This window comes from Alexandromys fortis, unplaced genomic scaffold, assembly GCF_014885135.2.
Source record: "Alexandromys fortis isolate MF-2015 unplaced genomic scaffold, M_Fortis_MF-2015_v1.1 scaffold_42, whole genome shotgun sequence".
NCBI classification, from domain to species: Eukaryota; Metazoa; Chordata; class Mammalia; order Rodentia; family Cricetidae; genus Alexandromys; species Alexandromys fortis.
The window spans coordinates 6,816,757-6,828,982 of record NW_026067934.1 but is presented as its reverse complement, the minus strand read 5'-3'; the positions used below and the strand labels follow the sequence as shown (position 1 = coordinate 6,828,982).

General features: G+C 51.9%; 1 protein-coding gene across 2 annotated transcripts in view; it reads left to right on the top strand.

Annotated features, from left to right (window-relative positions):
- Positions 1–12,226, top strand: part of Ttc7a (tetratricopeptide repeat domain 7A) — a 106,387-nt gene that overhangs the window by 59,318 nt on the left and 34,843 nt on the right. For both annotated transcript variants that reach the window (XM_050146170.1, XM_050146171.1), the window contains 4 exons: positions 1,652–1,769; positions 2,987–3,044; positions 4,312–4,384; positions 8,843–9,003. In XM_050146170.1, the coding sequence (XP_050002127.1) occupies positions 1,652–1,769; positions 2,987–3,044; positions 4,312–4,384; positions 8,843–9,003 (410 nt within the window). The remainder of the gene's footprint in view (positions 1–1,651; positions 1,770–2,986; positions 3,045–4,311; positions 4,385–8,842; positions 9,004–12,226) is intronic.

Genomic DNA, 12,226 nt, shown 5'->3' with positions numbered 1-12,226 from the left:
GTGCCTAGTAAAAGGTTTTGTTTTTCTTTGGTTTCTTTGGTTTTCATTTTTGCCATGACAGCATCCTCCCCATTTGCTAGCTAAAGCGCCCGTGTCTATTAATACCATGTGTAATTATTGCATTGTACATTAACTTACTTGGAATTAATACTATTTTTCCTTTATAATTACTGCAGTGAATCCACATGAAGAAGGGCTGCTTTGTGGGTGGCAACAGAAGTCAAAATAGTGTTGGCCCTGTAGGGAACACGGTACATTCAGGAGTCCTGTTCTTTGCACCATGGTGTGCTCTGCTCCTTCAGGTTTGGAGGGTTTCTTTTCTTTCTTTTTCTTTTTCTTTTTCTTTTTCTTTTCCTTTTCCTTTTCCTTTTCCTTTTCCTTTTTCTTTTCCTTTCCCTTCCCTTCCCTTCCCTTCCCTTCCCTTCCCTTCCCTTCCCTTCCCTTCCCTTCCCTTCCCTTCCCTTTCTTTTCTTTTCTTTTCTTTTCTTTCACATGGCTCCTCATAGCTGGGTCCAAACTGGGGACTCGGCCCATTCATTTCTCCATGGCCTCTGTCTCAGGCAATTCCGCCACACTCCAGGGACAAAGATTTTACCTGCGCACTCTCCACAGCTGTGGCCAACAGTCAGAGCTACCCAACTCCTCCTGGGCAAACCAGCTTAAGTCAGGATCTCAGTAGGGTTGGGCGTGGCTGGAAGCCAGCAGGAGCGTGCTCTGGCCTCCACTGGATTGCTTTTGTGATTCTCTAGCTGGATGGGATACCTGAGCTTGGGGTATAGTTGTAGTCTGTCTGTCTGTCTGTCCGTCCATTGTCTGTCGGAAGTGGTGTGTGAGTGGGAGGGAGATGTTGAAGGAAGTGGCCCTGGGAGTCGATATTCTGGATAATACATAGACGTATTGCTATGCGTTACATACGGCAGGTTAGGGACACGTGGGGACACATGATGACGGACACAGCCTTAGCCCCAGCCCAACACCCCAGCCAGCCTCACTGTTATGCGTGCCGCAAAGTATCCATAAATTCCCCCTCATGTGCCTTCTCCCTGTGTCCCGTGTTGTGTGTGAGGATGTGTGTTCACATGGCCCGTGCCAGTTGGGCCTTTTCCAACTGGAACAGTCCCCCTGCTCCCAGGACAAAAACAGCCCAGGGCCTTTTTCCCCTGAATGTTCAAGCTCACTGGCTCCTGCTCAGGAAGGGAGGGAGTGAGCTCCAGACTAGCCTGTGTGGCAGCCTGCCTACTCTGCAGGGTTGGCCATGTTCAACAAGGCCCAGCCAGCCGTGGCTCCCCTCTGTCTGCTGAGCAGGCCCTGCCTGCAGGGACCACGTGAAGAGGAGCCACACGTGGCCTGTTTGGAGCTCATGCTCTCAGCACAGCAGGCTGTGGGAGCTGGCTCTTCCAGGCAGGGAGTCTGTCTGTCTGTCCGGAAGAGCTGTCTCCTGCGACCTTGAACACTGGCTCCTATATACAGGGAGATTCTTCCTTCTCAATAGTTGTAGGGCCTGGATAAGTCACGTTGCCTACAGTTCCAGTGTTGGGAACTGTTCTGTTTATACTTGGGGCTGACACTGCCCCAGGTTGGTTACTATCCTCCCTTTCCTGCTCAGGACCACCAAGCCCACCCCAGTGACCACTACCTTTCCTTTTTGCAGCTAGAAGAGGCAGAACACTTTGCCACGGTGGTGATCAGCCTTGGAGAGGAAGCAGGAGAGTTCCTGCCTAAAGGCTACCTGGCCCTGGGTCTCACCTACAGTCTGCAGGCCACTGATGGTGAGTGTCAGGCCCCAGAGAATCTGCCTGAGGGTGGGATGTTTCCAAGGTGTCTCATTCTACTAGTGAGCCCTTGGTACTCCCCACAGACAACAGCCCTCCTCTGGGATATATGCATGTGTATACCCCACCAATACACCCGAACACACACATAGACACACACCCTACCCCCACGCGAACACACACACACATATACACACACTCTACGACACACACACACCCTACCACACAAACATACACCCTACCCCCATATGCATATACACACACATATACACACCCTACTACACACACACACACCTACCATACCCACACACCTTACCACATACACACATACCCCCTACCACACTCACACACACGCATACACACACATACACACACACCCTATCACACCCCCTAACACACACCCACGCTATCACACCCCCCATACACACACACACACACACACACACACCCCTCCCTCAGTTCCAAGAGTTTCCATTCTCACTCAAACAGACACCCACCAATGTGCCATTCCTCCTCACTGACTCATGTAGGCGCCGCCCAGGCCTCACTGCCCTCTGTGATATCCTGGTACTCTTATCTGCAGTATCATCAGCCCTCCATCCCACCATGGCTTCCTTCCACTTCTCACAGACCTGCCTTTACCCTCAGCTCTGCAGCAGCCCTCTGGGGTCCTTGAAATCCCTCCTCAAGAATGTCACAGTATCAAGTACCTACAGGAGTTTCATAAGATTCTCATCCTTCCCGCCTCAGGCCTGGTGTTCTGTTCCTAGACTTCCTAGTTCAGCCCAGTGCCTCCTCATTGAATAGAGAGACACCTGCTTTTGTATCCTTGAAGTCTGGAAGGGAGAGAGCAATGACCCCCACCCAGACTTCACCCATGCCCGCTAGTGCCCGCCCCTATGTGTAGGTTCAAGGAACCCTTGAAACCCATATAGGACAGTCCGGTACTGAATGCCCTTCTACCCCTCATACCCAAGGTCATGGGACTTCAGGCACCATCATCCTTGCTTAGGGAAGTGGCCACCAGTCCCTTAGTTATAGTCTGCTATTGCTGTCACAGCGGTCTTCAGTGCCTTGAACCCAGGTACTGGACCTTGAGGGTTGTAAACAGGACCCTGGTAGGCTCCTTCTGGCTAAGTTCCTGTGCCCTGGGGATGGCCTGGAGAGATGCACTTCTTCTGTGACCCACACACAATCCATTGTGTCTCCTGCAGCCACCCTGAAGTCCAAGCAAGATGAATTGCACCGCAAGGCGCTGCAGACACTTGAGCGGTGAGGAGACACCTAATCTTTTGCTTCTTCGCATGCAGGGCGATAAAGTGGAGGGTCCCACAGTGAAGTCCCACTCTCTGAAATGGATGTCTCTGTCTTCCCTCTCATGGATAAGGAAATCATAATGCCAGATGGCCACCCAGCAGGCAGGAGTAGGTTGTTGTTTTGAGTAACCTTGCCCTCAGCGCTGGGCACTGGGGGCCCCTATGTTCAGCTTAGAGCTGCCAGGCCCAACCCTTGTTTCTGGGACTCCCACACTTCCACTGGTGTTCTGATACTGGACAGAAAACAGGAAATGCAGCCTGTACATCAGTGGTTCTCAGCCTGTGGGTCATGACCCCTTTGGGAGTCACATACAAGGTATCTTACGAATCAGATATTTACATTACAATTCATAACAGCATCAATTACAGTTATGAAGTAGCAATGAAATCATTTTATGGTTGGGGTCAGCACAACATGAGGAGCTGTAGTGAAGGGCTGCAGCATCAGGAAGGTTGAGAGCCGCTGCTACGTGGTATCCTTCAGATAGCAGGGCCTCCAGAGTGATGTCGGTGCCCTCTAGCCTGACCACACCAGAGCTGCAGGAACTTCCCACCCACAACTTCACAGAGATTTCCTGGAGTAAGGGAAAAGCCAGTGCCTTGCTCAGACCCAGCCCATCTGAGCCTCCCTCCCCTGGCCTGACCCACTAAGCCCCATCCCCCACATTGAAGCGACAGAGGGATGTTACTAGGGAGGACCTGGCTAGGACTCCTTGTACCACTGGAGTGTGTGACACACCAGCTTCCCTCTGGGTCAGGCTGTTCCCCAACCAAAAAAGCAAGCTATTCCGGCCTTCAGTCTTGCCCACCTCTCCACCAGTGCTGCGTGCCTGGGACTCCTTGCTCAGACTGGCAGTTGAGAGGCATTGTATCCTCCTCGGGGCAGTGTGAGTGTGCTTTGGGAGGGCCACAGTCAGGGTAACTGCTGTCCACAGAGAAACAGCCAGGGTGCCAGTCACAGATGTGACGCTATCTTTCCCCGTCCCCGTCCTACGCTTCATCTGAGGTCTGGCACCTTGGAGATGCCCTACCTCAGCTTGTCCCAGCCACTGTTGTTGAGCCACTGTTCTCTGCCCTGAGCTGCCTGTGGACCTATCTGAGCCATCAGCCGCCATCTGAGAGGGGCTGGTATAATCTCCTGCCACGTTGCCTCCAGCCCCCAGCGCAAGATTGGCGAGCTGCTCAACTGACAGTAACTGACTCTTGGCTCCTCTCCCCTGCAGAGCCCAGGAACTGGCACCCGATGACCCCCAGATTACCTTCTATGTCTCCCTGCAGCTTGCCCTCGTCCGACAGGTGTGTTGTCACGGTTCCTAACCCTCAGATCTGTGGGGCTTCTGATCTCCCCTGTGTGACCGACTGTCTCTGTGAGGGGTCTAGTGAGGATTCGGTCAATGTGGTTACCCCAGCCCACTTGTGATGGGCACACAGGAAGGGCTATTCAATGCCCTGACTTTCCTTAGAATATTGCAGTTTCCTGAGACATGGGTAAGTGACCACAGCATCATTTGCTCGTGTCCTGCCCCCTACCCTCAACTTGGGGAAAGTGTGATGGGCGTGGGGAGCTATTTCTGGATGGGTTTCTGTGTGACCCCAAAGACACCACTGCTGGCTCCTGATCTTGGGGGGTTCAGTGGGGTAGCCATCCTTGCAATACCAAGACCATCACCACCATGACCACTTATATCTCTCCAGGTAGAATCATCTTTTCCTGATAGTGACTCATGAGGCAGGGACAGGGGATCCCAGCTATTATAACTGCCCGAAATCATGCCTTTCAGAATCTCCTTTGACCCCATGCACCCTGCATCCCTCAGGCTAGCACCCTGCGCAACTCTGGTGGCCTTGACCCAGCATATGCTGACACAGGGGGACTATAGGTGGCCTGAGGCCCCAGGACAGCTTTCCTCTCCTGCCACTGGGAAATGTGTTAAGCTCAAAACCACCGGCTGGGAGAAGCCTCGTAGGCGCTGTGTACAGCCAGACGTGGTGGCCCACTCCTGCAGTCCTGACACACATGGGAGGCTAAGGCCGAATTCTTGAGTTTGAGGTCGGCCTAGGCTACAGAGTGAATCAGTTTGGGATACACAACAGGACACTGTCTCAAGAAACTAAGCAACAGAGAAAAAGGAAGTCCACGTTCATACGTGGACAAGTGAGGCAGTCCTGTTCATTTCCCTTGCAGGGTCAACATGACCTCATTTCACACTGTAACCAGAAGTTCACTCTGCCCCAGCAAAGAGGCTCTGGCCCATTTGGAGATAGGACCTTGGGTACCTGGACCCCTGCCAGGAGGCTGGTCCCATTTCACACCTGACCTTCGAGCAGCCACGCTAGCAGTTTCCTCTGGCCTCTTGACTTCTCACTGAGTGGTAGCCCCACTACTGGACGCTCCTTCTTGCTTCACACCAGGATTCTTAGCGGTGACTGTGCAGCCTGATTTGCCAGTCCAGGTCTTCTGTCTCCACCACCTCTGTCTCAGCTGTTTTCTACCCAGTGGTCCCGCTGTCTTTCCTCCTGCTTCCTGCTCCTCTGTCCATTTCCCTCACACCATCTCCTCCCCGTGACTCATTCATCACTCCGCCACTTTGGCCATACAGCCGCGATCCTGACCCCTAGGCCCTGGCCCGGGACTGCTATCCTAGCGATAGGCCTGCTCTCTGTGTGCTGCTCCTCTTGGAAAATCACTCAGCCTCTAGGAGCAGACGGAAAGTTACCTGAGACCACTCTATTTTTAGCTCTGTAAAGGAACCCGGTGCTTCCCTTGCCAGTCATGTTGATGATAAGCCTTCGGTGATGCAGTTTTTAATCTCTTCAGTTATTCATCCATCTTTGATAAATAGCACCCATCTTCTGAAAACAATGCTTGTGAGATCAATGGAGTCTGGCACTCAGTTTCCTTGGGGAGATGATGTCTAGAAAGTTCCAGAGGGCTGAGGACCTTGAGTAGACTCTTAAGCTAGACCTGTTTGGGTCTGTGACCTTCCTTCTGGGTCTTTCTGCCTAGAGCATGGCTGGCTGCTCTGACCTATGATATTGGGGTGTTTGGACACCCCTCCCAGGGTAGTGGGGTCTGTTCTGGTGAGTCACTGGGCAGGGCCAGCCTCGGAGAGTCACACCCACTAAGTGGTAGCCCCACCGATCCTAGCTGGTGCTTCATGCTCTCCTTGACCTACGCACTTAGTAGCTAGAAGGAGACACTGTGACAGGCCTGGCACACTGAGAGTGCAAAGCCCCAAAGGGAACATGAGAGGCTGGGGTCTTAGGTCTGCTAAGGAGAAAGACAAAGGCCTGCACAGGTCAGTGACAGAGCGCAGATTGGCAAATGAGACACCCTTGGTTCGTCCCTGGACAGACCAGAGGACCCTGGTGTGACCAGAGTGGCCAGAATGGATACAGCCGTCTCAGGCACATGCCCTCGGACTAGGGGGAGGAATTCTACAGTTCTGTCGTTATGGGGTCTCCGGAGGACTCACTGGGAACACAGGCTTTGGGAAATGCATGGAGCCCCGCAGGGCTCTGCAGGGTGTGTCTCATACCTAAGCCTTGGAGCTACCACAGGAGCCTGGCCGCATCCTATTACAAAGGAAAAGCAGGCCAGAGAGGTGTTGCTACCTTGCCCTGGGTACCAGCAGAGCAGTGGAGGAGCTGAGGTCCATACATTCCATCCTTCTCAGGAGTCAAAGCTTTTGACTCTGTGAGGGTATGGGTAGGAGGGGGTGTTTCTCCATCAGTGTTCTGGAAGGTGTTTGCCACACTGCGGCATGCATGACGAGAGTAACAGTAGAGCCCAGCCTTGCTGGGCTCATAGCTAGTGTGTTGTCCAAACAGGCCATCCTAACCCTCCTCCCTCCTGCCTGGTGCTGTGTCTCTCCCAGCCCTTCCTCTGGTCACAGCCTCCACACACACAATGGGTAGGTAGCTAAGGGGAAGGCAGGGGAATGGGTGGGCATTTCGATTACAGTGCCATTTACTAGGCAGCAGGGAGAAGAAGCCTCATGCATTCTGGGCAACTGAGCCAAGCTGGAATGAATGCCAGAAGTCTGAGGATGGAGATTATGGGCTGGACATTACCGTACTGCACTCTGAACCTGCAGCTTAAGAAGAATTGGCCTACATCAGTAGTTCTCAACCTGTGGGTCACATATTAGCTATCCTGCATATCAGATATTTTATGTTATGATTCATAACAGTATAAACTTACAGTTATGAAGTAGCAACAAAAATAATTTTATCACCACAACTTGAGGAACTATATTAAAGGGTCACAGCATTAGGAAGGTTGGGAACCACCAGCCAATACTGAGTCCCTCACTCACCTAGTATAGCATTAGCAGGCTATGTGGGCTTAGCCTGTGCTAACCAGGACTGAAATGCCAGCCTCTCAGGCTGGAGATGCTTGAGCAGACAAAAGGTTAGAAGGTGTCCGAGCATGTCCAATTGTACATACCCTACCAGTTTAATCCATCTCAGGTAAGCCATATGCCTAATGTGTAGGACATAGAATTCCGAGAGGCAAGAGCTCCCAGGGGCAAGAGACCCTGGTCTTTCAAATTCACAAATAAGGTATTGCTTTTTCTAACACCCAAATAGTCCTCCAAAGAGCATGCTCTTTAGATTCAGATAGCAAGTGGCAGGTGGGCTGGGGACAAGAGACCATCTTGCATGCCTTTGCTGGAGAAGGAGGAGGTAGTGGAGGGGATGCAGGGCCACCTAGCAGGTCACGCAGGACAGCTAAGGAGTTGCTGCGCATACTAGCACAGCCCAACCTCCTTTGAAGGAGTGTGTTCCCATTAGTGACAACCAGAGTTTCTTTCACTCTTAAACACTTGTGGAAACTTCCCAGACAATGCCAAGCGTCCCTCGGCCAGGCCATGTGAGGAGAGTCCGTTGTGCTTACTGGCCTGTGTGGCTGAGCCAAGGGCGTGTGGAGGCACTGGAGGAGAACAGGACGGAGAGAAACGCATCCAGAGTGATCTCTTGTTCTCCCCTGAACCGTGCTTCCCCCCACCCACCTTCTTCAACAGAAGAGACCATCAGAGTTTTCCCAGGTCCTGCTAGGAGCATGGGTTTGGCAAGATAGCAGGGCCAGGGGTGTGTCGTCTTCCTTGCAGAGCAGTAGGGTCCTGCCCTCCTCCACTCAGCACCAGGAAGGGAGGCAAACCCGACTGTGTGAACTCTGGGGCTCTATGTGGCAGCGGTCTGCTGCACCGAAGGGAAGGCTTTGCTTCACTCTAGAACCACCTGTGGCTTCTCAATGGCTTTCTTGGCCCTGTGTGAGCTGGTCTCATCTTCCTATCTAATCTTCCTATAGAACCACCCTCAATAACCATTGAATTGAAAAACACCAAGTACAAAAACCAAGCCTCCGCTCTAGCTAAGCCCCACACTGCTCTATCGGAGGACACTCCTTCCTTTCTGCCATTCATCCCTGCCGCCTCCCCGTCTTCGGTCCCCACCTTCCTAGAGCACTCCCTTTCCCTTACCTTTCTTGAGTGGGACTCTGACCCCCGTCAGCAGAACTCTGAGAAGGGGCTTCCACATGTGACAGGCAGCCTATGCCTGAGGCCTCCAACTCCTCCCATTCAAAATGCTTACCTTTGTCTCCCCAAATCCCTTGCCAGGCTGTCTGACAGGAAATGTTTTATTAATGCCCTTGCTTCCGCTGCTCCAGGCACACTTGGGCTGAGCTGAGCCGTGGCTGGAATCTGAGTCCTGGGGTAAGGTCCCTAAACTGGTGTTCTCTCCTGGCAGATCTCCAGCGCCATGGAGCATCTCCAGGAGGCCCTGACGGTGAGCAGGGATGACGCCAATGCCCTCCACTTGCTAGCGCTGCTCTTCTCTGCCCAGAAGCACTACCAGCATGCCCTGGATGTCATCAATATGGCCATCACCGAGTACCCCGAGAACTTCAAGTGAGTCTCCGGGGTTCACTGCTGAGGGAAGGGCTGTGCACAGTCACCTGTGCACACCTCAACTTGTCACATTGCAGTCGGTACACAGGGAATAAGTGTCTGTCGCTTAGACACTTCCCGGGTAGAGGGACAAGGTGGTGTAGGAATGGCAAGGGGCTGTGGCAGTGTGCACAGAGGGGGCTTGGTGGGGACCAGGGAGCCCACAGTGCTCCTGCCCTCAGGTAAGCCACTTGGTAAGGCATGCGACATAATCCTGGTCCTGACACAGCCAGCCGAGGATGAAATTCTAACACTAGCTAAAGAACAGAGGAACCTTCCCAACTGCATCCTTTCCTGGAAGCTGGGGAAACAGTGATCTTCCTCCAAGGTGGTCCTGACCCTTCATGTTTATCACACCAATTACTTGCCCTGCCTCTTAGAGCAGGGCTCACACTGCAGTGGCAGGGCAGCCGCAGGGGGAGCAGGATTAAATCTCCTTCCCCTCAGATCACAAAGGATCTACTGCCATCAACCCAGTACATCAGGGCTAATCAAGGCACATGCCATCGTGGCTGTGACGGGATCTAGGGGGAGGTCATGTTTTGATGACCTCTGAGCCTCTTCCTGTTTCTCCTTGCCAAGACTGTCTGCTGTCTGCAGTCTAAACTATCCCAGCCCAATTCCTGATCTTATCTGATCCTCCTCACGCATACCCCATTATCCTGCCCCAGTGGGTCCCAGCTGTTCATAGCCAGGTATAACTAAAGTGTGTGTGGACAAGTCCATCCTTGTATTGAAGAATACAGTTTTGAACCTTGCTCCAGCCTTGGAGAAATGATTATTCATTTTATAAAATGCAACATTCAGGAATTTATAAAACACAAATTAATCAGGTGTGGACAACAGGAATCCCAAGTATAATGCAGCAATACCGGTGGTAATGTTTTATTTTATTTATTTTTAGATTTAAAAAAATCACATTTATATGGGATGGTGCACCCATGCACTGGTGCACAGAGGGTATGCAATGGTGCATGTGTGGAGGTCAGAGGATAACTTGAGGTGGTCAGTTCTCTCCTATCTTTTGAGTCCTGGGGACAGAACTCAGTCAGATCTTTAGGCTTGGCAGCGAGTGCCTTCACCCACTCAGTCAGCTTCCCAGTCTTATGATTTTTATATATAGTAAAAGTCCAGAAAAAAAAGGCCTCTACTTTTTGCAGTGGTATCTTGCTTTTTCCAAGCTCCATCCTTACCTGCCCAGCAGGTCCTGACTCTCTGCTGCTAGCATGTGTGTTCTCTGCATGCCTGCACATGTATCTGTATGTGCCTGTGCACGCATGTGTATTTACTCGATCAGTTGCACAAAGTGGAAAAATAAATTCTCAAAGAGAAAAGCTTAGAGCCCTTGGGTAAGGAGAGAAGGAACTTCCTGCCCACTGCCAGGGCTGAGTATTGAAGAGACAAGGTGCCAGGAGGGCCACAGTGCTAAATGTTTTAGCCCCAAGTCCATGAGATCTTCCATGTAAACCATAATGTGAAGCAGAGAGGAGCAGAGCTATGCCCTTCCGCTCCTGGGTCTTCCGTTTTGCTCCTCAGCATCTCTTCATGGCCTCACATGTCCTTCTAGCCCTGTGCACTTCCCTGGCGTGCTGTGGAAGGTTAGCATGTTGGCTGAAAGTCTGACTAAACCCCAAGCAATGGGAAGTGTTAGGATATAATGGGTCCATTCCTTTGGTTCCCTGAGCTACTCCAGTAAGATGCTTCCTCCCAGTGGCTTCCTTCCCATCTTCCTACTCTGGGGCTGCTCGGGCAGCCCCCTGGCTCCCTTGTGGTGTGAGTGAGCCCCACTGCTCTACCCAGCTGTGCCCTTTCTACACCTTCCTTTCACCTCACCTAGGTGTGCCCTATTCCCCTGAGAGTCCTTACAATAGGATAGAGAGGTTTTGGCTTTGAGCTTGGTGCCAATTCAAGCTCACACCACATCTACCCCACCCCTTCGAGAGGAGCCCCATGGGTGTACATGAGTGAGAACTTTCTCTACTTGCAGGTAAGGAGATAGTTTTCAGCAGGTTCTTAGATGGGCCGCAGAGGTGGTGGGGACGGGATATAGACTGTGCCGTTTGCCGCTGTGCAGCCTAACTGTGCCTGCTCCCTGGTGTTTCCTTCTACTCATGTTTGTGTGGAGCTGCCTAGAAAATAGTGTCTCTGCTTCTGCAGGCAGAGCCTTCAGGGGGCAGCCTATGCCATGGGATCGGCTCATCTCCAGAGACATCATGCTGCACTGAGGGATAGCAGAGCTCTAGGGTGTGAGACCCTGCACATTCTTGGTCCTTGTCGCTACAGAGTGTTCTGCAGAGTAGCAGGAAATAAGTGTATTCTACCCCGAAGAGACTTCCCCCACTCAGCCTGCTCTGTTGGGGGGGGAGGGTCAGATGAGGTGAAGTCATTCTTTAACAGGAGTCCATCAGTTCTCAGACTTAGGAGCTCCGCTGTGATCTGATCTGGCCCTAGAAGGCTACAAAACTAACCAGAACAGGAATTTGTGGGATTCAGGCCATCAGAGTGTGAGAAAAATAAATTTTTCTTAAAGGAGAAGAAATTATACATATACATTCCTGATTCTATTGAGCGACCATATCCCTTTGCAAATAAGTCAACACTATTCCCCACACATGAAACCTTGGTGTACAAAAGCCCATGGATTAGCAGGAAATGTTACTGAGTCCATTACGGGCCAGGGATCACTGACAAATACCATTGCTCATCGATTGACTGTGTGCCCCTGCTCCTCCAGCTGCTCCCTGAGCTGGGAACAAGCCATGTGTGGCTCCAGCTGTTGCTAGCAGTTAATTAGACAGCCAGTCCAGTAAATACCACTCAGCAAAACAACCAGACCAACCCCCCTTGGCCTGACCTCATTGTTCCTAGCAAAGTCTATTCTCCGGGTATACTTAGAGGACCATCGAATAGGTTGTCTCCCTCCAAGCACTGTGCAGCCATTATCCTGGTGGCCACGCCTTCTAAAGGCTTTTCCCTTCTGCAAAGTTACCAGTGCAGTGGATTCAAGAACTGTCCCCCAGGGAGGAAAGCCATCAGGTCCTGTGTAGGGGTACCTGCTTCGGCACTGCCTGGGAGCAGCCTAAGCAAAGGTGGAAGCTGACAGGTGAGTGAACCCTCATCTTATGAGTGTATCCTAGTGTGAGAGCCAGTTAAGTCACTGCCCTTGTAAGTAACTTCTGACTCT